We start from the raw sequence: 25,615 nt of genomic DNA on the forward strand, positions 1-25,615 counted from the left end.
TCTGAGGACAGTCCTGCCCCCACCGTGTGTTCTTGCCCCTTTGTTGACCAATCGTGTGTGTGGCTTGTTTAAGTATTCTCTTCCATTGATCAGTGTGTCAATTCTTACCCAATGTTGTTCTGTTTTGCTTACAACTGCTTTATACTTTTCTGAAATCACAGGTAGTTTCTATAGAGGCATGCCTTCAGCTTTATTTTGTTTATATTTGTTTTCCTGGCTTTCCCCTCCAACATTATTTTGACTATTTGAGCTCTTTTGTGGTTCTAATGCAGTCTATATTCTAGGCTTCTCCGCTCCCTCACCCCCACCCCACCAGACAGGATTTCTCGGTGTAGTCTTGGCCGTCCTGGACTTATTTTGTAGACCAGGCTGGCCTTGAACTCACAGAGATTGGCCCATTTCTGCCTCCCAAGTGCTGGGATTGAAGGTGTGCGCCATACATGCCCAGCAAGTTCTGGGCTTTTCAAATCCCTATTTTGGGATATGTATGAGATTCTGATGCAGGTTGTGTGGGGCCTGTGGATCACTTATGAGTGATAGCGATGTTTTAGGCTAATTATTCTAATCCAGTGGTTCTCAACCTTCCTAACACTGCAGCCCTTTAACACAGCTGCTCATGTTGGTGACCCTCAGCCATAAGATTGTTTTTATTGCTACTTCCCGACTGTCGTGAATTATAATGTTAAAAAAAAAAAAAATCTGTGTTTTCTGATGGTCTTAGATGACCTCTGTGAAAGGGTCATTTGGCTCTCAAAGTGACCGTGACCTACAAGTTGAGAACCGCTGCTCTAATCCATTATCTAAGATGGCCTTTCTTTTCTTGGTTTTTATCAGTGTCTAAGGTTTCCCGTGTGGAGGTCTTCTTCTGGTTAGACTTTGAGCAGGGCTTCCTTCTTCAGGAATTTGCTGTTTGTTGTTCAGAGCAGTTTCCTATGGCCTGTGCAGCCCAGTGGTCACTGCATCCATGGGCACAGGGCGGGCCTGCTCTCTTCTTCACTCAACCCACAGAAGACACTCCTGATGAGCAGTGCAAATGGAGGCAGTTTGCGTACATAAGGTTTTTCTTCCGGAAGGATTTTATTAGAACTTAAATACCCATGAGCTTGTTCTATGGAAACCCTATGTTTCAGGGGAAGAAAATTTTGTTTGATCAGCAGTATGGGTAGATTACCAACTGTGTTTTGTAAGCTGCTCCATGATAAACTGGCTCAGTGCAAAATGGAAACACAAGCCAACAACAATATGGTTGTATTTTAGTTGCGATATGAGATGAAACAATGTATTGTTGATTGGCTCCCATTGTCTACTGGGCGTTTACAAAGCTCACCCTATGCTGAGCACCCATAGAATGTGTCCCTCAATGACACATTAACAGCCAAGTGTGTGCACATAATGAGAGCACATGCAAGTCTGCTGCACTGCAGGTGGATGGCAGGCACTGCAAACGGTGAGGACAGAACAGTGACAGCAGGAAGCCTGAAGACCACAGTCCTGCCATGTATCTGCGCTACAGAGAGTTTGAAATAGTAGCTCAAGAGAGACGCCCTGCCCGGTAGAGAGAGCTCCTTTTACGCAGAAATGAAGCAGTATGGAGGCCCCTGGGCTGAGAGTGGACTCCTGACTGGAACGTAGAATAGCAGTGGAAAAGCACAGGTGTTACACAAGGACACGCACACCACTGTCACACAGCTGTCACCTGCTCCTGCCTTGCCCTTCATTCCTCCTCCTCCTCCTCACATGACTAGCAGAATTGTGTGTGTGTCTTCTCTCTGGTTTGTTCTTTTAAAATCTGCTGCATATGAAAACCATTTGAGCCTGGGATTATTTGCACTAAGTTAGTGGCTGCAGTTTTCAGCCCACTCAGACTATGTATACACAGACACATGCACACGCATACACACTCCACAAGTCTATTCTTTTGGGTTGCTTTCTTTCTGTGTTTTTGGGCCACAATCAGGCTCTGTTGCTCAATTTGAACTAACTGCCTCTTCCCTTTTAAACACTGGGCCCAGCTGCCTTCCTATATTTTTCTATTTAATTCCCTTTTATTTTACTTCCCCTTAAAAAAAAAAAAAAAAAAACCTACATTTCATAGCACGAGAACCTGGAAAACTTTAGACAAGTGTAACTTATAATCTATAATATTGTATTTCATTCTTCCAGCTTTCCCATTGTGTGGGTCTCTAAGATGAGACGCCTGTTGCTTCTTCCTGTGACTGGCTACGTGGTAGCATGTGTTTATTCCAGGGTGTTAGGACAGCTGTTCCCCACACTTACATGGCTGTCTCCATATTTCACAAGTCATTTCCATACAGATTTATTCTGTGCCCTCTGATGCTGTCAGTCATGCTCTTCAAGGCGTTTGCTTCTGTCCGCAGTTTGCTTTACCAATGCTGGTCCTCATCTCCTCACATGAGCTCCAGAGTGCTGTGGCTGTTTATAAGTTCCTCCGTGCCTGGACCAGTGCCTTCACTTAGTGCTTAATGCATAAAGCTGTTGCTTTACTGATTTTTGGTCTCTATCTAATTTTAACTTTTAAATTACATTTTCAGTGAATTTTTTTTTCTTGTTCTTTTTCAGTTTTTCCGAAACCTTGGAATTAGCAGATGACATGGCCATTGATATTCCCCATATTTGGTTGTACCTGGCTGAACTAGTTACCCCCATGTTAAAAGAAGGGGGACTCTCCATGAGAGAGCTTGTTGTGTAAGTTGTATTTGTTCTTTTTAAACTCAAAACTCACCTACACCGCTGCATGGTGCCATTTCGTTGGTATCCCTGGGACTCATGGACACAGTCTGTGACTCTTTTTTTTTTTTTTTTTTTTTTTTTTAAATAAATCTCTCTTTGGTTTATTTATTATGTATACAGTGCACATCAGATCATATTATAGATGGTTGTGAGCCACCATGTGGTTGCTGGGAATTGAACTCAGGACCTCTGGAAGAGCAGTCGGTGCTCTTAACTGCTGAACCATCTCTCCAGACCCCAGTCTGTGACTCTTAAGCCTTCGTTTTCCTCCCCCCCCCCTTTTCTAAAAATAATTATTTTTCTTTTCTTTTTTTTTTTTTTTTAATTTTTTTTCTGAGCATTAATTGGTGTTTTATCTGCATATATGTGTGTATGAGGGTGTCAGGTCCCCTGGAATTGGAGTTACAGACAGCTGTAAACTGATAGTGGGTGCTGGAAATTGAACTTGGGTCCTCTGGAAGAGCAGCCAATATTCTTCAGAACTATTTCTCTAGCACTCATAGTCACCATTTTCAAGGGAAAATTATTACTTTGTCGACCCTGGGGATATCTTGAGGCTATGAGAGCCCTATGGTCCTTGGAGGGTGGGTGGTAGTCACTGCAGACATAGCTGAGAGTCCAGGAGGTGACTGTATCTGGAAGTTTCTTGCTAGTCTGGGCTTGGTCTCCTTTTACTGAGCTCTACTTCTGCACTATGAATTCACACTTATTTTATTTTATTTATGTTGGTTTTTCAAGACAGGATTTCTCTGTGTAACAGCACTGACTGTCCTGGAACTCAGTTTGTAAACCAGGCTGGCCTGGAACTCAGAGAGATCCACCTGCCTCTGCCTCCAAGTGTTGGGATTAAAGGTGTGCACCACCATGCCCTGCTGGCCCAGGTTAGAATAGCAGCATCCTAAACTGGGTTTAAACGGGACCAGTGCTGCCTTGTGTTCCTAACTAGTCTCAGAGCACTGCTGTCCTTTCAGTGGTTCATGCTGTCAGAGCTGCAGTCCACAGCACCTCCCTCTTAAGCAGTCACAATAGAACCCTTTTTTGAGGAATTACAATATTGGCCCTGGAGAACTTAATTTAGAAAGACTTGATTAGACTAGGGAAAGATGGTTTCTTTCTGCCTCACTCAGAAAATACCATACAGAAAACTGTCTTAAATGTACTGTGACTGAGCCTTAGATGAGCATCACTCTTTTGTTTGATGCCATAGGTAAGTAGAGGGAAGTCTTTACCATGTCAGTCATTGAAATGCATAAAGAGAAAGACATAGGGGCTGGAGAGATGGCGTCACGGTTAAGAACACTGACTGCTCTTCCAGAGGACCTGGGTTCAAATCGCAGCACCCACATAGCACCTCACATCTATCTGTATCTTCATGATCTGACACCCTCACACAGACACACATGCAGGCAAAAATACCAAGCACATAAAGTAAAAATGAATAAATAAATAAAATGTTTGAGAAAATAAAAAATGACGAAAATAGATCCAGGAGCCGGGCGTGGTGGCGCACGCCTTTAATCCCAGCACTCGGGAGGCAGAGGCAGGCGGATCACTGTGAGTTGGAGGCCAGCCTGGTCTATAAAAGTGAGTCCAGGATGGCGAAGGCTACACAGAGAAACCCTGTCTCGAAAAAAAAAAGAAAGAAAAAAAGAAAAGAAATCCAGGGCTGCTCCTGCTCCTCCACTGAGCCCCAGGGGACCAGAAAGTCTGATTAGCCGGCCTGCATACTCTGCTTGGCACTCAGCATTTGTCTGCTGCTGTGGAACAGGAACACGTCAGTATTTACCCACTGCTCCTATCTTTTACAGAGAATTTAGCAAGCCTTTACTTCCGGTTGGAAGAGCTGGGGTCCTGCTTTCTGAAATACTGCACCTTCTATGCAAACAAATGGTGAGTGTCAGACCCTTTGACAGCGTGGTAGGAAGGGCAGTGATGGTGACCTTCAATTTTTTTGTGGCAAGTTCAGGCCGCAGTGTGCAAATAGTCTATTCCTTAGGAGGAAGGGTGTGGCCACTGCTAGGCCTTGTTTCTGTGAGAGGTGCATTTGCCTTCCCTTTTTTTCTTTTTCTTTTTTCCTAAAGAACAAGATTTAGGTGTTTATTATTTGTACAGCATTCTGCCCGAGCCTCAAAATAGATGGTTGTGAACCACCATGTGGCTGCTGGGTTTGAACTCAGGACCCCTCTGAGCCATCTCTCTATCCCTCCCCCTTTCTCGAGGGGGTGGGGGTGGAGACAGGGTTTCTCTGTGTAGCCTTGGCTGTCCTGGACTCACTTTGTAGTCCAGGCTAGCCTCGAACTCACAGCGATCCCCCTGCCTCTGCCTCGCCTGGCTTGCATTTGCCCTTCTGTTACCAGTAAGTTGCCCAATATCAATTAGTGTGGATTGCTGTGCTTCTACAGACTCTCAAGATAATGTGTTATTTGTGGCTGTGAGTTTTGTCATTGAAACAAAATCAAACTATTACTTACAATAGATTCCAATAAAAAAAACTCTGAGAGTGGGGTGACTCTCTGTAACTCCTGCTCCTGCAGTTCTGATGCCCCTTCTGGCCTCGGCAGTCAAAACACTCGTTATTTCTAAAATGAAGATCTACAGATATGGTTAGTTTTTATTACTTCTGACTAATAAGGTGCTAGTCTAATCACATTAGAATTCGGCAATAAAAATGATATTGAGTTATTTTAGTTGATTTCAGTTAAATATCTGTTATTCAAGTGTAACTAAGCCTTCAAAATGTGTAGGCTAGTGAGGGGAATAAACAGGTGTGAGCCACTCATGAAGAAGTGGGGTAAGCCTCATCACAGTGATGTCATTTAGGAAGAGGATGTCAGTGCAAAGCAGAGCCCTCCAGAAGATGCTGGAGGGTCCTGCTGTGGTAAGTATAAACTGCAGGTGCTGGGTAGGTTACAGTTTTGTAGCTTTGCCTTTTTATTTCTTGAACCAGGCTTTCTCACCGCAGAAGCCCTTCTGTACCCCATTTATGAGGCTTGTGTGAAATAGAGTGATGCATTCAGCAGCCCACTTTTGGTGACTTCTTGTTTTGTGATAAATCTCTTTGTCTTATGGCACTAAAATGTTTACTGAACTATTCTTTTAGATGCGGTGTTCCCTCTTCAAACTTCTTTAGTTCTTACTTAAATTTTAATTATTTTCTAATAATTAATTATTATTAGAAATTAATAATTTCTAATAACAGAAACCAAATTCGCACTTCTAAACAAAATCAGATTTTTGACAAATTTTTGTTTGGTTTTTATGTCTTGTTTTTTTAAAAGATTTATTGTTATACAGTGTTCGGCTTCCATGTAACACCTACACACTAGAAGAGGGCACCAGATCTCCTTATAGATGGTTGTGAGCCACCATGTGGGTGCTGGGAATTGAAGTCAGGACCTTTGGAAGAGCAGCCAGGGCTCTTAACCTCTGAGCCATTTTTCCAGCCCCTTACTTGTTTATTTTTATGGTTTTAAAAAAAATATTTATTCATTTATTATGTACATCATGTTGTGTCTGCATGTTCAACTGCATGCCAGGAAAAAGGGCACCAGACTTCACTATAGATGGTTGTGAGCCACCAAGTGGGTGCTGGGAATTGAACTCATGACCTCAGAAAGAGCAGCCAATGCTCTTAACCTCTGAGCCATCTCTCCAGCCCTCTATTTTTTATGATTTTGAGACAGAGTCCTAAGGCACAGCCCAGGCTAGCCTCAAATTTATGGCTGTCTTCTTGCCCACCCTCCCAAGTAGTAGGATTACAGGCAGGTGTCACACTGCTCAACTGAAACCAGCTCTTCTCTTGGTGGACTGGATGATGTCATTGGCCTTGAGGCCTAATGTCTTCTGTTACATCCTCTTTATGAGGCAGCAAGGGTACCTGCTTGTGTGTTTCCAGCTGAGCCAGACTCTCCCTGCTCAAGTGGAAAGGTGGTCCCTGAACAGGGATGCCACTGAGGCCTGTGCCTGGCTCTGTCAGTTGTATATGCTGAGCAGTCTGGAAGCAGGAAACAGAATTTGTAAACATGGTGTCTTAGGATGTGTGGTTATCGTGGGCAGTTTCCTAAATTAGGCATCAGGTAAATGAATAGTTGACTCATAAGCAGTTATGCTAAATCATTTTCCATTTTATTTATTTAGTTAGATACTTAACTAATTTTTAGGTTTGAGAGACAAGGTCAACTCTGTAGCCCAGGCTGTCCTGGAACTCATTATGTAGTCCAGGCTGGCCTTGAGCTCAAAATGATTGGCCTCAGCCACCTAAGTGCTGGTGTTAGAGTGCGGCTACATGCCAGAATCACCATTATACTCACGTGCCTTCAGATGTCTCAGACTGTAGTCCTGTGATTTGGGGGTTTATTTTTTTAGTCTCTAGGAGTCTGTACTTTTTATGCCAAGTGAACCTTTTTCCTTCTTGCAAATAAAATTGATGGATGGGTTTGTCTCTGTTTTAGAGCCATAAGAAAGTAGGCGCCTTATGGAGGGAGGCTGACCTCAGCTGGAAGGACTTTTTACCAGAAGGGGAAGATGTACACAGTTTTCTCTTGCAGCAGGTGAGTCACAGTCTCTTGATGCTGTTGGATTGATGCCCTGTGTAGCATTGCTGAGGCCTGGACCCCACCCAGAGCAGTGGAAATGACGCCAGTGCCAATGATCAGTGAATCAGGAGTGCAGCTGAGAGGCTAGGATGATGGCCCAGTAGGAGAGCCCTGGGTTCAACTCCCAACATTTCAACAACACAGAGGAAAATGAGAACCTCAGTGGAGACAGCATTTAATCCTTCTCTATCCACACAGTCAAGAAAGTTTAGGTGTCAGAGGTACCATGTTCAATATAGCTCAAGAACAGATCTTGAGCTATAAAGTTTCATTTGCGTGGCCTGGGCTCTCTAGAAAATACTGATTGCCGTAGCCAGGCGTGGTGGCACACACCTTTAATCCCAGCATTCGGGAGGCAGAGGCAAGTAGATCACTCTGAGTTCGAGGCCAGCCTGGTCTACAAAACAAGTTCTGGACAGTCAAGGCTACACAGAGAAACCCTGTCTCAACAAACAAAAAACACTGATTGCCTTTTATATGTATAGGTAATTTGCCCGTGCATGTGTGTGCTTGTGCACTCCAGGCGTATGCATAGTACCAGAAGAGGAGGTCATATCTCCTGGAACTGGAGTTACAGATGTGGGTGTGAATCGAACTTGAGTTTTCCAGAAGAGCAGCCAGTGCAGTGCCCTTAACCACTGAGCCATCTCTTTAGCCCTTGACTGACTTCATAAAGAGCTTATGGCTATCATCTTTTGCTTCTTCATGTGACCTATGAGAGACAGGATGTTTACTTTACCAACACCAAGTCAGAAAAAAAAATGTTCGTAATGTTCCAAACCTGAGAGAAAAGTATTCGTTATGAGTGTCGAGTCAGGACAGTGACTGTGACAGAGTGCTTCTAGAACACATTCCCCAGTCTTGTCCCACTCACGCCCTGCAAGAAGGGCAAGGGCGGGGGGGGGGGGGTGATGACGTGTAAGAAATAAAGCATTGGGATAAAATCCAAATGAGTGGATAGTTTTTCTTTGTTTTTGTAAGTTTTTAATCAGTACCAAATTTTTAAAAGCACCGAAGAAAATTTGTGTATGATCTCCAGTATCCGTGTGTTAGTCTTTGTGGTTTTTCTGTAAAAGTGTTGAAAATCCAAGCAGAGCTACGTATCTCATTGCCTGACTGAAAAGTGCCACATTTTTGCATACAGAGCTGTCATCTCTTCGTTACTGAAAAGGGTTGATACCTTTGTGCTCAGCCTAGTCAGGGTCCTGAGGGCCTAGAGCTGCCACTGCTCTCCTCAGGACTAAGACCAGGCACAGCTTACAGATGGGCTGCAGGCTTAGCCCTTGAGGGCTTCTGTGTCATAACCACCTGCAAGGCTGCAGCTCACAGTGCTCCAGAGGCAGACAGCAAGGCAGAGAGAGCTGCAGCTCACAGTGCTCCACAGGCAGACAGCAAGGCAGAGAGAGCTGCAGCTCACAGTGCTCCACAGGCAGACAGCAAGGCAGAGAGAGCTGCAGCTCACAGTGCTCCACAGGCAGACAGCAAGGCAGAGCGAAATGGAGCAAATTATTAGCTTGTCTGCTTATGGAGAATCAGAAATGCGCAGTATAAAAAGCTTGAAAATTGGGCTGGCAAGCTGGGTGCAGGTAAAGGCACTTGTTCCACAAGCCTCGTGACCTGAGCATTCTGGAGGACCCACATAGGTTGGCAGGACAGAATCCCTTCCACAGTTTGGGGTGTAGCGATAGCTCAGCAGGTAGAAATGTGTACTGTCCCTGGAAAGTTTAGTTCTGGGACCCATGTTAGGCTACGCAGCCACCTGCAGCCCCAGCTCTAAGAGGTCAGATACGGCCACCCACCCACCCCGACATTTGGGAGCACCTGCTCTTGAAGGTGCACTTGCCCGTAAAGGCACTATTAAAAATAAAATTAATTTTTGAAAGTTATTCTCCGACCTCCACATTTGTGCCATTCACGTCATGCACACACATACACACAAATAGTAAATAGGTTATTTTAATTTAAAAGTATTTTTAATTAGGTGTTTGTGTCTAGAAGTGCAGTTGCCCTCTGGCTAGAGGCAACAGATCTCTATGGAGCTGGAAGTTACAGTGAGTTATGAACTACCCTAAGTGGGTGCTGGGATTCAAACTCAGGTTCTCTGGAAGAGCAGCCTGCACTCTAACCCCTGAGTCACCTCTCTGTCCCCTAAAGACAAGAGTCTTGAAAGGTTGGAAATGATGAAGTGGCAGCCTTTCACAGCTCCATCTAGAGTGCCGTCTGCTACCCATTTCCTCTCAGGCAGAGCGAGCGCATAGCTGGCCTTCCTCTCCCTGCAGTCGCCACAGTGAGCAATATCAGTGTTTCATATTTGGTTCCAGAAATTGGACTTCACAGAGTCCGAAGGCCCCTGCTCCTCTGAAGCACTTTCAAAGAAAGAGCTCTCCGCCGAGGAGCTGTCTCAGCGGCTAGAGAAACTCATCACGGAGGACAAGGCTGACGACGAGCGGATCTTTGACTGGGTGGAGGTACAGGCACCGACCGCGCTCTGCTGTCTTGCTGGAGATGGCCACTGGGTCCTCAGAGTGCACGCACATGGCAGTCCTTTACCCTTCTTGCACTATGGCCTTTGTGCCTCTATGTATACAGTGTATTTGAAAACCAAAGAGCCTTTGGAAGGTTTTCATCAGTGCTGTCTTTTTTATTATTTTTATTTTTTATTTACTAAGTTTTTGAGACAGGGTCTCATGTGTATTCCTGGCTGGCCTGCAACTTGCTAAGTAAACCAGGCTAGTCTCGACTTCATAGAAATCTTCATGCCTTTGCTGGTGTATGCCATCATGCCCAATAATTTCAGTCTTTAACAAGTAAAAACCTATTCCGAGAACAATCCCATTTCTCTGGGTCTCATTCCATTAGAATATATTCCATATCCTGTCACTTATATACTAGAGCCCAGTTAAAATTCCTAGGCAGCATGCAGTTGCTGTGATACACACACGCGTGCGCGTGCGCGCACACACACACACACACACACACACACACACACACTGGCTCACATTTTCAAGTCAGTGACCTGGAAGTTTATCCCTTAAGTGTTACAGAGTCTGCTTGTCTGTTAACGTGCACGTACATGTGTCTCAGGAGGTCATAGAGGCGGAGTTGAGTCTAACTTAAGCAGGGCTGCCTCTTGTAAATCTCCTTCTGGAGCCCCCATTATACCGCTGTAGCAACTGTGGTCTTTAACCACTCCAGGCATCGAGAAACGACACTGCTAGGTTTTGTCCCTGTTTCTCTCCTTTATCTATATAGAGTAATCTTTTCATGAAGTCTTTTTTTCTTGCGGTGTGTGTGTGTGTGTGTGTGTGTGTGTGTGTGTGTGTGTGTGTGTGTGTGTGTGTGTGTGTTTTGAGACAGGGTTTCTCTGTAGCCTTGGTTGTCATGGACTCATTTTGTAGACCAGGCTGGCCTCGACCTCATAGAGATCCGCCTGCCTCTGCCCTCCCAAGTACTGAGATTAAAAGCATGTGCCACCACACCTGGCTTTTCTGTCTTTTTTCATGTTTTTTGGTTTTTCGAGACAGGGTTTCTCTGTGTAGCCTTGGCTATCCTGGGTTCACTTTGTAGACCAGACTGGCCTCCAACTCACAGAGGTTTGCCTGCCTCTGCCTCCCAAGTGCTGGGATTAAAGGTGTTGGCTACCACCACCCGGCTTCTGTCTTTTTTCATCACTGTTTTTTTTTTTTGTTTTTTTTTTTTTTTATATTTTCTATGTGATGTGTGTTTTGTCTGCATGTATGTATGTGTGTATCACATGCATGCCTGGTGCCCTAAGAGGCCAGAAGAGTGTCAGATCCCCCTGGAACTGGAGTTAGAGATTATTGTGAGCAACGATGTAGGTTCTGAGAATCAAACCTCAGTCCTCTGCAAAAGCAGTAAGTTCTTATAGCCACTGAGCCACCTGTCCAGCCCTTAGTCACTGCTTTCCTTATTATTTGTAGGCTGCTGTTAGCTGCCCAGCATGAGCACTAGTGTCCAAACTCTGGGTTTTTTTGGCGGGGAGGGTTGTTGGTTTATTCTTTATTAATTATTTTGTATACAGTGCTCTGCCTGCAAGTACACATGAAAGCCAGAAGAGGGCATCTGATCCCATTGCAGATGTTTTTGAGCCACCATGTGGTTGTTGGGAGTTGAATTTAGGATCTCTAGTAGAACAGACAGTGGTCTTAACCTCTGAGCCATCTCTCCAGCCCTGTTGGGTTATTCTTTTGTTTGTTTTTGGTTCTTTGATGTAGGGTTTCTCTGTGTAGCTTTATCTGTCCTGGACTCACTTTGTAGGTTGGCCTCGAACTCAGAGATCCACCTGCCTTTGCTTTCCTAAGTGCTAGAATTAAAGGTATGTGACACCACCACTACCTGGCTAAACTCCATTCTTTGTAAGAGCAGGAAGCACACTCACCACTAAGCCACCTCTCCAGATCCTCCTGAAACCTCTATGTCCAGATCCTTATGGGTTACTCTTTCCAGAAACACCCAGGCTTCCGCATTCCTTTTGAAGCTGCTTGTGCTGTCTGAACTGTTTATCACAGGCGGCCAGCATAGGCCATGAGGTATATTGCATAGCTTTTGGGTTTTGTTGTTTTGAGACAGTCATATGTTAGCCAGGGTGGCCTCAAGACCCATAGTCCTCCTGCCCCATCTCACAATGCTAGGTAAGAATGTGTGTACACCACCATGCCAGCCCTGTCTTGCACTTTCATTTGGGGCTCTGCCCTGAAGCCCTCCAGCACTGAACACAAACCTGTTCTCAGATGCCATTTTAGTCTGAGCACACTCCAAATTTGCACTGAATCATGTGATCTGCTGCCGCCTGTACATCCTTGCTTCATCCTTGAATTTCATTGATAGGCCGGCCTTGTCCATCAGGTTCTGAGGGAGCATGTGAGTGGGTTGGTCTGAAGACAAAACTGCAAATTGTCTGACTGTTGGCTTTCCCTTCCCTGGTGACACTACTGTCCTTTAGCTTATTTCTTGTCCTCCACTTGGCTTGTAGTTACCATTGCATCTCACCCACATGGGCAGATCTGTCAGTAGATCATTTCAGATGCCTCCCCGGAACTCAGATCATCTCTGTCTGAGGCGCCCTGCACTAATCTAAGGAAGATTAAATGCTCCTTTACCATGGCTACTTTTTCTTTTTTCTTTTTTTCTTTTTTCTTTCTTTCTTTTTTTTTTTTTTTTTTTTTTTTTTTTTTTTTTTTTTTTTTGAGACAGGGTTTCTCTGTGTAGCCTTGGCCATCCTGGACTCACTTTGTAGACCAGGCTGGCCTCGAACTCACGGCGATCCACCTGCCTCTGCCTCCCGAGTGCTGGGATTAAAGGCGTGCACCACCACGCCCGGCTTATGGCTACTTTTTCTGAGTGTCATTTTCTAGTGAAACCTCAGGGTCTGTGACCACCACAGCCAGCAGAGTGACAAGGAGACAAGAAGGTAGTTCGGCTCAATATGACTAAGTAGCTGGTGTTGGTTTAAACTTTGGGAGTTTGACCCCAAATACTTTGTTTTAGGCATAGTTAAGCACAGCACAATTTGGTGAAGATTTTCCTAGTAAAACTAACTCTGTCTTGTGTGCACAGTAAAGTGTAAAATATGACATGGAACCTCTTTGTAAAGTGCATGTAGCATCTATGGTAAAGAAAGGTTGTATAGGTTGGCAGGTTCATAGTAAGGGCTGCAGGAGGAACCCAAAAATCAGCAGGCTGTTAACCACTTTCACTTGCAGCTTCTGGGTGGGTAACAGGTTATGTATCCCTCCCTTTGAAGGAACAACCATGTGTTTAATAATCCCGGTTCCTCCAGTGCTTAGGTGTGAGCACAGGACCTCTAGCCTCCCACAGTGTAACCTTCCTTTCCTAAGCTTATTTTATTTTTTAAAGATTTGTTTATTTATTTGTTTGTTTATTTATTTATTACATATACAGTGCTCTGGCTGCATGTACACCTGCAGGCCAGAAGAGGGCATCAGATCACACCATAGATGGCTGTGAGCCACCATGTGGTTGCTGGGAATTGAACTCAGGACCTCTGGAGGAGCAGTCAGTGCTCTTAACTGCTGAGCCATCTCTCCACCCTCCTAAGCTTTTTGATCCATATGCCACCAGTACAGCTTATTCTTGAACTCAGTGTAGCTTTGAGCCTTCTGGTGTGTGTGGTAGCACATACCACATGTTACAGGCTTTCAGTTTTGAAAGTCAGGCCATGACTCAAATATTTAGATTATTCCCTTCATGACTTTTCATAGATGAACAATATTGTCAGTGATTTGAACTTTCATTTTACAGTTCATTACAAATTTATGGTAAATTTGCCTTTTTGTTATTGTTGTATTGTTATTAAATTATAGAGCTTTATTATAAATTTAACTTTTTTGTTTTGTTTTGTTTTTTGAGACAGTTTCTCTATATAGCCTTGTCTATCCTGGGCTTGCTTTGTAGACCAGGCTGGCCTCGAACTCACAGAGATCCGCCTGCCTCTGCCTCCCAAGTGCTGGGATTACAGGTGTGTGCCACCATGCCTGACCATTTAACATTTCTTTATTTTAAAAAATTACACATATTTGACCACTGTTAGGTTCTGATGCACTAATATTTGCAATAATTTCTTTAGAATACAAGTTAAACAGTCACAGCAAAAATAGGGTTTTTTTTGTTGGTGGTGGTTTGGGTTTTGGTTTGTCCTGTTTTGTTTTGAGACAGGGTTTCTCTGTGTTATCAAGCCCTGGTTGTCCCAGACCCGCTTTGTAGAGCAGGCTGGCCTCAAACTCTCAGAGATCCGCCTGCCTCTGCCTCCCATAATTAGAGGCATGCGCCACCACATTTCATCATAGTCTTCATGCCCCTCCCCCAACTCTCCTGAATGCTGCTCTAGCTCTCGCTCAGCTTCATGGGGTGTGTGTGTGTGTGTGTGTGTTTGTTTGTTTGTTTTGGTCTTTTAGAGCCAAGTCTCTCTATTATGCAGCACTGCCCATTCTGAAACTCAGTCTATAGACCAGGCTGGCCTCAAAATCCCTGAAATCTATCTTTCTCTGCCTCCAGAGTACTGAGATTAAAGGGGAAACCACCAAGTCTGGGTGGCTTCATATTTTAGACCAGAGTCTGTTCTGGCAAGAAGGCTCAGCAAGCCTCATGACCTGAGTTCAATCCCCAGAACTCACGTGATAGAAGGAGAGATGAGCTCCTGCCTGCAAGCTGTTCCTCCACAGACAGTGGTACAGGTGCCCACCCTAACCAAAATAAAGAAATATGTGGCAAAATGATCTGCTTAGGGTTTGCTTTTTGTTTTGTTTTTTGGTTTTTGGTTTTTGTTTTGTTTTTTTTTTTCCGAGAAGACAAAATTTTGTTGAATGCTAGGTGTGGTAGCACATACCTTTAATCCCAGGCAGAGGCAAGCAGATCTCTGAGTTCATGGCCAGTTCCGTCTACAGACAGAGTTCCAGGACAGCCATGGCTACACAGAGAAACCCTGTCTGGGGGAAAAAAATTTTTTTTGAAACAGTTTCAACAAATGTAAAATTGTACTTAATAAAGGTAACTTCTTAAAGTCAAGGAGAGCCAGAAAACCACATTAGTAGCTGAGCTCGCATGCCCGTGTCTGGCTGCTTCCCAGAGTCTGGCTTCTCTGGGCTGTGCTCTGTGAGTGTTAGTGACAGCTGCCGGCTGACCCATCTTCCTCCGTCTTCAGTTTTTGTTATAATGCTTGTTTTGTTTGTCTATACTTTTGCTTAACTTGGAGTCTTCTTGGCAGTTTTCTCCAAGTGTTTTCTACTGTTAGATGCTAGAATTAGGCTAATTGTACATAGAATTAGGCATTTGTACAAGGAAGGAGCAGTTTGGTCTTTTGCAGCTTTGGGAAGGAATACTCAAATGGTTTAGAGGTGTTGTCAAAGTACATTCAGTAACTGGTTGGGTTTGCTTTGTTTGCTTGAGATCTGATCCTTTGTAGACTTCAAGTATTGTTCCTTGCTTAGAATTGGTCTCCCAACCAGTTTTTCAACAATATTGCTGAATGACCCAGCAGTGGTGGTGCAAACCTTTAATCCCTGTGATCAGGAGGCAGAGGCAGGCAGATATCTTAAGTTCATGGCCAGTTCCATCTACAGAGAGAGTTCCAGGACAGCCAGGGGTATGCAGAGAAACCCTGTCTCAAAAAATGTAAAATAAAAAATAATTTTTTGTTTGTTTTTTGAGACAGGGTTTCTCTGTTTAGCCTTGGCCATCCTGGACTCACTTTGTAGACCAGGCTGGCCTCGAACTCACAGCGATCCGCCTGCCTCTGCTTCCCGAGTGCTGGGATTAAAGGCGTGCGCCACCACGCCCGGCAAGCCCTAAAAATATTATTGAACAAAAAATAGTATGTTGTTTTCAAAATAACACCCTTTTTAAAAAAGATTTTTTTAATATTATGTATATGGTATTCTGCTTGCATGTATACCTGCAAACCAGAAGGCACCAGATCTCATTATAGATGGTTGTGAGCCACCATGTGGTTGCTGGGAATTGAACTTGGGACTTTTGGAAGATCAGGCAGCACTCCTAAACTCTGAGCTTTCTCTCCAGCTCCCCACCCCCAATTAATTTTTTCTGTTACTTATTCTTCAGAAATAGTTTTTCTAACTTTGAAGAAGTAACTGAGGTTTGCCTTCAATCCAAATAAAGTTGTTTGACTTTTTTGTTTGTTTGTATTTAGGTCAGTTATATGGGTTTTGTTTGTTGAGAGATGGTGTCTCTGTGTAGACCAGGCAGGCCTGGAGCTCCCAGTGTTCCACCATGCCTGCTAAGCACTTTTAAGGAGCTGTAAAGCAGGCACAACACAACATAGCCCAGCACAGGTTCTCAGCATTGCTCATGGCATCTGCTGCTCCTCACATCCCCTCCCCAGATATGGCGTCTGCTCCATGTGCTTGCTGACCTGGCCATGACACCTATGGCAGAACAAAGCCCTTCCTTGCTGTGGTGCTGGTGTCCCAGAGAGCTGGCTATCACACAGCCTGCCCTGTGGTATTTGAGGGCAGGGGGTCAGGCCTGGCTTATAAAACAATCAGCACCAAGCTGTCTAACTAACTCTATGTTGACAGTGACATCTTCAGTGTCAGACTGACTCCCCAGTGGAAAGACGATGGGAACGAGACATCGATTCTGTTTCTCATCCCAAGAACATGATATTGAAATACTTGGAACGCTTGCTTAGGGATTGTCTCCCTTTGCATTTGTCATTTCCTGCTGCTGCACATCAGCTTAGGCTCATCCTGAGCAACACGGTCCATGCAGTGGAATTAAACTTGGTGTCCCTTTGACTTCATTTGACATCTGTTAACACACTGTTTCTTGCATCTTTAGAAAAGAGGACTAGGAGGTTTCCCAACCCTGAAGGCTTTGTTTCAGCCAGAGCTGGAAATGAGCCCCATTCCTTGTGGACTAAGGTGAAGCAGCAGCAGTGTTGGTCAAGTTCCCAGTTGCACAGTGCCGAGAACATGGTCTAGGCTGCACTGCAGTCTTGGTGAGGCAGCTGGACCTGGCCTTGAGCTCACTTTGTAGAAGATTAATAAGCTGTCTAAAACTCAGAGATCATCTGCCTCTGCCCTCCCCAAACACCCAGTGTGCAGTTGCTTTTAAATGTGTAGGCGTAGACGGGCCTTCTCTCCTGGGCTGTCATTCAGAACTGCTGCTGTCCAAGGGTTGCATATTACATGGTACTGTGTTGATTGCATGTAGAGTTAGGAGCGTCCAGACGCATGCAAGCACCTCACCCTAATAACGTGGTCTTTCTGCTTTCCTTCCCAGGCTAATCTAGATGAAAGCCAGATGGGTTCGCCTGCATTCCTTAGAGCTTTAATGACAGCTGTTTGCAAAGCAGCTATCATAGGTGAGTAGCATTTGTGAGCGCAGCTCCAAGCACCGGAAGCACAGACTGGGCTGCACACTTCATGACCTGCTTTTATATTACCTTAGAACTTGGAGTTTCTGTACAAATGTTGCCATCATGGCTTGTGACCTGCTGTTTCAATCATGGGGCAAATAGTTGATCTGTCAATAAGAACCAGGTCTGAGCCTCACCAGCCTACATCACGTTCTGCAGTTGATCAAAGTCATTTAATGCTCCTTGGGTCCGCATAGATTTTTTTTTTTCTTCCTCTTCATCCTAAAGGCTGTATCTTCCGTTCACGATTAGGTTGCTTTTTTGTTTTTTTGTTTTTTTTTTTTAAGGTATGGGCTAGCCTTAAACTGACTGTGTCGCACAGGATGGCTTTGGCCTCCTTACTCTCCTGCTTATTCCTCCCATGTGTTAAGTTTTCAAGTACATGGAGCCCAGCATGGTGGGGCGCACCTTTAATTCCAGTACTCAGGAGGCAGGGGCAGGTGGATCTTTGAGAGTTCAAGGCCAGCCTGGCCTACATAGCAAGTTCAGGACAGCCAGGCTCTGTTACACAGAGAAACCCTGTCTCACAAAAACCAAAAATAAATAAATATTATAGTTGCATGTGACCAGGTGCGGCTTATGGGTTCAATAGGTATGCTATATAAACACGAGCACTTAACCAGCAAGCTCTAGCTACATCTCCAAATTTTGCTTTATTGCGTTTTTAAAATATTCACTTGAATTTCTACATTATTAATTAGTAATATTTTAATTGGCATTACAAGTTGTAATTGCATGCATTTCTAGGGTACAATGTCATGTTTTGATAGATGTCTACAGTGTGGATAGTGTTTAAATCAAGCTAATCAGCATCTCTGTCAGCTCTGAGACATTTGATTGATGCAGATCTCTCAAGTTGTCATAAAACCTTGGTACTGTTCCATGATTACAGATAAGTAAATGGATAAAATGGAGGGAACTCTGCACTCAACATACATTTTCTCTTCATATCTTGTATCATTTTTTAATAGAATGTACCATTAAAAATGTAGTGTCCGGGCCGGGCGTGGTGGCGCACGCCTTTAATCCCAGCACTCGGGAGGCAGAGGCAGGCGGATCGCTGTGAGTTCGAGGCCAGCCTGGTCTACAAAGTGAGTCCAGGATGGCCAAGGCTACACAGAGAAACTCTGTCTCGAAAAACCAAAAAAAAAAAAAAAAAAAAAATGTAGTGTCCGAGGCCTAAAATCCCTGCTGTTTAGGAATCGTCAGCAGCAGATCAAAAGATAAATGTCTGCCTGAGCCACAAAGAATGTTTAAGGCCTTTCTAGCAACTTAGTGAGACCTTGTCTCAAAATAAAACATCCAGGGGCTGGAGAGATGGCTCATAGGTTAAGAGCACCGCTTGCTCTTCCAAAAGCCCTAAGTTCAGTTCCCAGCAACCACATGGTACCTCACAGCCATCTATCATGAGATCTTTTAAAAAATAAAATAAGCCGGGAGGTGGTGGTGCCCGCCTTTAATCCCAGCACTTGGGAGGCAGAGGCAGATGGATCACTGTGAGTTCAAGGCCAGCCTAGTCTACAAAGTCAGTCCAGGACAGCCAAGGCTACACACAGAAACCCTGTCTCAAAAAATTAAAATAAATAAATAAATAAAAAAAAATAAAGTTGCTAGGGTGGTGGCACATGCCTTTAATTCCAGCACTTGGGAGGCAGAGGCAGGCAGATCATTGTTAGTTTGAGGCCAGCCTGGTCTACAAAGAGTGCAGGACAGCCAAGGTAACACATAGAAACCCTGCCTCAAAATAACAAAAATAAATAAATAACATTAACGTAACATAAAATGTCCAGAGAGGACTGGAGATGCTAGCCCAGTAGAAAGTGCTTGCCTGTTGTATGACACTTGGTCCAGTCCCCAGTGCCACCAAAAGAAGTGTGTGTAGTTGCCAGTCTGTGTTGCCCCTCACTCACCATTCAGACGTAAATGTGCCTACTGTGCTCAGAGCTGGAATGGTCTGTTAACTCCTGGCTTTTGTGTCACTCCAGCTGACTGTTCGACCTTCAGAGTGGACACTGCTGTGATCAAGCAGAGAGTGCCGATCCTGCTCAAGTACCTAGACTCTGACACAGAGAAGGAACTGCAAGCACTTTATGCACTACAAGCGTCAATAGTAAAACTTGACCAACCTGCCAGTAAGTTCCCATCCTGGTACCCTGAGCCCAGCCAAGTGAGGAGAACTGTAAGCCTTGAAAGAGGATTTGGAGTTTGGACATGGATGACTTGCAACAACTTGTAGAATCAGCAACAAACCTGTGTGAGAAAATGTTAATAAGAAGTCTAGTTTAGGGCTGGAGAGATGGCTTAGTAGTTAAGAGCACTGTCTTGATCTTCCAGGCGTTCTGAGTTCAATTCCCAGCAACCACACAGTGGCTCACAACCATCTATAATGTGATCTAATGCCCTCTTCTGATGTGCAGGTGTACATGCAGATAGAACACTCATATACAAGTAAATAATTATTTAAAAAAGAAAAAAAAAAACCTAGTGTGTCTGGGTAGTGGTGGCACACACTTTTAGTCCCAGCATTAAGTAGGCAGAGACAGTTCCAGGACAGCCAGAAACTCTGTCTCGAAAAACAAAAGAAGTCTAGTTGAAGGGCTAGACTCAGTGAGTAAGCATCCTGGCTGCTCTTTCAGTGGAACCAGGGTTTAGTTCCCAGCACCTACACGGCTACTCAAAACCATCTGTGACTACATTGCTAGAGGATCCAGCACCCTCTTCCCGTCTCCACATCCACCGCACATGCACATGATGTCAAGATATACATACATGCAGGCAAAACATCCATTCGCATGAAAACAAATTTTAAAAATACGAAGTAGGGGCTGGAGAGATGGCTCACTGGTTGGCAGTGCCACCTGCTCTTCCAAAGGTCCTGAGTTCAATTCCCAGCAACCATATGGTGGCTCACAACCATATAATGTGATGTGATGCCCTCTTCTGGCCTATAGGTGTACATGCAGACAGACCACTGTATACATAATAAATAAATAAATACCATAGCTTAACTAGTGGGGTAGCTCTCCTCCATCATCTCAGCATATGGGGGTGGTTAGGGCAAGAGGACCAGACTTCCAGGCCAGCTTGGACTAAGTGTGAGAACATACCTTAACCAAAGAAAAAAGTAAAGCTGGTGTATAGAGTTGGCCGTCTCTATAGGTCAGGTCTGAGGGGCCGCCTGCCATGGTGCATGCACTACTCAGTGTGGCAGCAGCCTGGCTACCCTGAGACGCTTGTGGCCATGGTGCAGACTGAAAACTGAATTTTCAATTTTCTTTCAATTTCCATTTAAGTAGCCAACTGTGGGCATATCAGGTGCACATAGAATAGCTGTGAGGTGGTAATGCTCTTGGTGTCCTAAGCCACTGGCGTTTACCACAGCGTCAGCTGCCACTCTCCAGTGGTAGATGCTGGCAGAACACTGAAGTGACTGGAGCAGGCTTGTCTGGTGGCCTGGTCCCAAGTGGTCCATAGACACTTTGCTTATGTTGTAGTTCCTTCTTTGGAACTGAAAATGCTCCTGAACCTTCCTGGGATAAGAAGGGACTAAAACGAATTATCTGCAGAGCTTTAATTAAGAAGCAGTTAAGTCTGAATCTGAGATTGTAGCTACATTTCCTTCTCTCAAGGTCATGTCAGGTCCTTTCACAGGATGCTGACCTTCTCTGAGTTGTTGCAGGAAGGATACACTAGATTCTCAGAAGAGATGTTGTGTGAAGAAGTTGGTACTGTGTTGGTGTTAGGTATCAGCCGCTGTCATCCTTGGAGAGCTGGTGGTTTGGAAACCTGCTACTATCAGACCTGTGGCCTTCTTCTGCATTTCCTTGTAGATCAGCCAGGGTTTTTTGTTTTGTTTTGTTTTTGATGGTGGAGGTGGGGTAGGGTGGTCTCACTGTTAAACTAATATAGTTACAAAGATTAATTTTAAAAAATCAACTATGGCTCTCATATTATTGGTGTTTATTGTTCATTTACTGCCTCCTCCATTCGTGTGATGATGAGGAAGCTGGCTGCAAGTGAATCTTGAGAGCCAGGTGTCGTGGTGCACACGGTTATTTCAGCTCTCAGTGGGCAGAGGCACATGGATCTCAAGCTTGTGACTGGCCAGGGTACATAAGAAATCCTGTCCCGCCGGGCGTGGTGGCGCACGCCTTTAATCTCAACACTCGGGAGGCAGAGGCAGGCGGATCGCTGTGAGTTCAAGGCCAGCCTGGTCTACAAAGTGAGTTCAGGATGGCCAAGGCTACACAAAGAAACCCTGTCTCGGGGGAAAAAAAAAAAAAAACCATAAAAGAAATCCTGTCCCAAAAAAGGAAAAAGAGAAAAAAAAAAAAAGAACAACATGGGTTAGAGAGATGGCTCAGTGGGTTAAGAGCACTGGCTGCTCTTCCAAAGGTCCTGAGTTCAGATCCCAGCAACCACATGGTGGCTCACAACCATCTGTAATGTGGTCTGGTGCCCTCTTCTGGCCTGAAGGTGTACATGCAGGCAGAACATTATATACATAATAATAAATGAATAAATCTTAAAAAAGAACAATGATGACGCTGTGCTAAAGCCGTTCTGCCCTCTCCCTTGCAGCGCTGGGCTTGTACTCAGTTCTTTGCACATACTGGGCATGTGCTCTGCTCTGAGCTGCACTCTGGTTCCAAAAAACTTTTATGTATTTATTTACTTTAGATTTATTCATGTATTTAGCCATGCATGCCTTTAATCCTAGCACTTGGGAGGCAGAGGCAGGCTGGTCTCTGTGAGTTTGAGGCCAGCCTGGTCTACAAAGAGTCCAGGACAACCAAGGCTACACAGAGAAAACCCTGTCTTGAACCCCTCAAATTAATTAATTTACTTATTAAATATACAGTGTTTCATGCTGGGTGGTGGTGGCGCACGCCTTTAATCCCAGCACTTGGGAGGCAGGGGCAGATGGATCACTGTGAGTTCAAAGCCAGCCTGGTCTACCAAGCAAGTCCAAGACAGACAGCCAAGGACAGCCAAGGCTACACAGAGAAACCCTGTCTCGAAAAAACAAAACAAAACGAAAAATATATATACAGTATTTCACCTTCATGTACCCCTGCAGGCCAGAAGAGGGCATCAGATCCCAGTATAGATGGTCGTGAGTCACCGTGTGGTTGCTAGGAATCAAATTCAGGACCTCTAGAAGAACAGATAGTGCTCTTAACCGATGGGCCATCTCTCCAGCCCACTCTCCCTTTTTAAAAAAAATAATTTATTATATGTTCTTTGTTGTGGGGGTGTCAGTTCCCTGGGAACTGGAATTACAGACAATTGTAAGTTGCCATTTGGGTGCTGGGATCTGGACCAGGGTCCTTTAGAAAGCAGATGCTGCTCTTAACCACTGAGCCATCTATCCAGCCCCCCAAAGAACTTTCTTAAGGGAAGAATAAATACATTTAAAGGAGCTTAATATCTCTACCAACATTACTTTGTTTGTTTGGTTTGGGTGTTTTTGGTTGGTTGGTTGGTTGGTTGGTTGTTGGATTTTTGAGCCAAGGTTTTTCTGTGTATCCTTGGCTGTCCTGGACTTACCTTGTAGACCAGGCTGGCTTCAAATTTACAGTGATCTGCCTCCCTCTGCTGAGATTAAAGTCCTGCCCCACCCCGCCTGCCTAACATTGCTTTTTTTAAAAGTAGTAATAGAAGTCTGCACCGTGAGAGCAAAATTCCAATTATTCAGATTGTTGAGCATTTAAAATACCAAAATCTAGAGATCACGTCTGCCCCTGTTTTCCATATAAAGTCACTCTTTTGTTTTTATTATTATTTTTTTTTTAGCAAATTTTATTTGCATATGAATGCTTTATCTGCCAAAGAGGGCATCAGATCACATTATGGATGACTTTAAGCCACCATGTGGTTGCTGGGAATTGAACTCAGGACCTCTGGAAGAGCAGGTGGCGCTCTTAACCACTGAGCCATCACTCAAGTCCCCACTCTTTGTTTTTAAATGCAGCCTTAGAAAGGGGAAAGTTTAATCCCAACAGAGGTAGGTGGATCTGGGTGAGTTCGAAGCCAGTTTAGTCTACAGAGCGGAGTCTAGGACAGCCAGGGATACACAGAAACAAAAATAGAAAAGAAAGGGAAAAGTTGTACCTATTTGTGTTGTTTGTTTTTCATGACGGTGTTTCTCTGTGTAGCCCTGGCTATCCTGGAGCTCACTATGTAGACTAGGCTGGCCTTGAATTTAGAGAGATCCACCTGCTGCTGCCTTCTGAGTGCTGAGACTAAAGATGTGTGCTATCATTGCCCTGCATTATATTTATTTTTTATTTATTTATTTATTTATTATCATGTATATAGTGTTCTGCCTGCATGTACTCCTGTAGGCCAGAAGAGGGCATCAGAACACATTACAGATAGTTGTGAGCCACCATGTGGTTGCTGGGAATTGAACTCAGGAACCTTTGAAAGAGCAGGCAGCACTCTTAACCACTGAGCCATCTCTCCAGCCCCTATATTTAATTTTTAAGTGTTTGATTTGATAACTACATAATAGGAAATAGCTTCCCTAGTATCTGAATTTAGTTGAATTTGAATAAAATAATAAGTATAAAAGTAATGTAGACTTCTTGGGTTTTTCTCTGCAAAAGACTAATGTGTTACTCATTCTTACGATGGGGTACGTGGTCCTAAGGAGTGACTGGCACTGCGCTCATTCATCCACACGTCTCTGCTTTCCCTTGCAACTGCAATGCTCAAACCAGTGGCCGTTTTCACGCTCTTGCAGATTTGCTCCGGATGTTTTTTGATTGTCTGTATGATGAGGAGGTGATCTCAGAGGATGCCTTTTACAAGTGGGAGAGCAGCAAGGACCCTGCAGAGCAAAATGGGAAGGGCGTGGCCCTCAAATCTGTCACAGCGTTCTTCACCTGGCTGCGGGAAGCAGAAGAGGAGTCGGAGGATAACTAATACTTCAAATACACAAACGAAACAAAGAAACAATTGAAGTATTTTTTTAAAAAGTTTCACGTCTTCGCCAATCACAGTGCAGCAAGGCCAACTCTCGCAGAAACCCCACGTGTGCACGAGTGGGAGAGGGGAAAGGAAACGGGTGATCATGGAGGATAAAGGTACTGGAACAAGGCAACAGCAAACCTGAGGGCGGGAGCTCGAAAACCAAAATACATGTACTATTTATAGAAAATATTTTGTTTTAATCTTTTCTTTTTAAACGAGGACTCATACTTAAAAAAAAAAAAAAAAAAAGACACATTTAGCAAAAAAAAAGAAAAAAGAAAGAAAGAAAAAGAAAAAAAAAAACAGTTGAACTTTTAATTTATTTTAAGGACTGCAAATGCCAGTGTGTAATTTTTTTAATTTGCAGTTTCTGTAAACAACTTGTATAATAGAAAAGCAGAGAAATAAATTTCCCTTCCCTTCAGATGCACCTCACATTTGTGTTAAGACATAGCTGTTAGTCCAGATTTGAGAAGGTTTGGGGTGAACAAGGTAAGAAAGATCCTTTTTTTTTTTTTTTTCCCTCCGTGTCCCCCTTCCCCACCCCCCCCCTCCCCCACTCCCACCCCTGGCATCAGATCTTTCTGCCTGCCTCTCAGCTTGCTTCAGAAAATTTAAAAATCACACTAGTAATCACAACATACATAACCTTGGAAGAGAAGGAAGTACTGTGGACCAGAAAAATCCAAGAATTGTTCCAAAAAAGTGCTACCCTGGAAAATACCCTCAATACCGTTGAAATCGTTAGAGCAATTTTAAGGATTGTAAATACATAGAACAAATATTTAAAAACATAAAAAGGAATTGATTCAATACTATTTCTTTTCACTTTCAAAATATAAGGAACAAAATAAAGACAAGCATTGCAAGTTTAAAATAAAGATGTTTCCTTTTGACAGCCGTCCCCTGTGAGCCCATCCTGGGAGGTGCCGTCAGGCTGCTACTTGTCAATCCCAGTCGCTTCTGACTGTGTTGGGTGACAGTGTGTGTGCGTGCCATGTGTGTATCTGTCCAGTATGGATACAGAGAGTGCCTATGCTTAGATGGCAGTGCCCTTGGGGTCCAGAGCAAGCAAACCCCAAACAGTCTAGCTGTATGTATTAAGACTCTGGGCAACAGATCACTCCAATAATACCACTGATTTTTAAATCCCCCATCTATTATTGCAGTAGTTAAGAATCTCAAAGGAGGGGCTACAGAGATTGCTCAGTCGTTAAGAGTTCTGGCAGCTTTTTCGTAGGATCTGTGTTCAGTTCCCAGCACCCACGTGGCAGTTCAGCACTGCCTGTAGCCCCAGCTCTATCTGGCTCCTTCACACAAACATACATGCAGGTAAAATACCAATGCACATAAAATAAAAAATAAATCGTTTTTG

General features: G+C 44.1%; 1 protein-coding gene across 20 annotated transcripts in view; it reads left to right on the forward strand.

Moving 5' to 3' along the window:
* Positions 1-24,503, forward strand: part of Eif4g3 (eukaryotic translation initiation factor 4 gamma 3) — a 229,760-nt gene extending 205,257 nt beyond the window's left edge. For all 20 annotated transcript variants that reach the window (XM_051171468.1, XM_051171470.1, XM_051171469.1 and 17 more), the window contains 7 exons: positions 2,581-2,706; positions 4,560-4,641; positions 7,203-7,301; positions 9,668-9,814; positions 17,127-17,208; positions 19,248-19,394; positions 24,011-24,503. In XM_051171468.1, coding sequence (XP_051027425.1) covers positions 2,581-2,706; positions 4,560-4,641; positions 7,203-7,301; positions 9,668-9,814; positions 17,127-17,208; positions 19,248-19,394; positions 24,011-24,192 — 865 coding nt within the window. In that variant the 3' untranslated portion in view covers positions 24,193-24,503. The remainder of the gene's footprint in view (positions 1-2,580; positions 2,707-4,559; positions 4,642-7,202; positions 7,302-9,667; positions 9,815-17,126; positions 17,209-19,247; positions 19,395-24,010) is intronic.
* The last annotated feature ends 1,112 nt before the right edge of the window (positions 24,504-25,615 follow it).

This window comes from Acomys russatus, chromosome 29 (assembly GCF_903995435.1).
Source record: "Acomys russatus chromosome 29, mAcoRus1.1, whole genome shotgun sequence".
Classification (NCBI taxonomy): domain Eukaryota; kingdom Metazoa; phylum Chordata; class Mammalia; order Rodentia; family Muridae; genus Acomys; species Acomys russatus.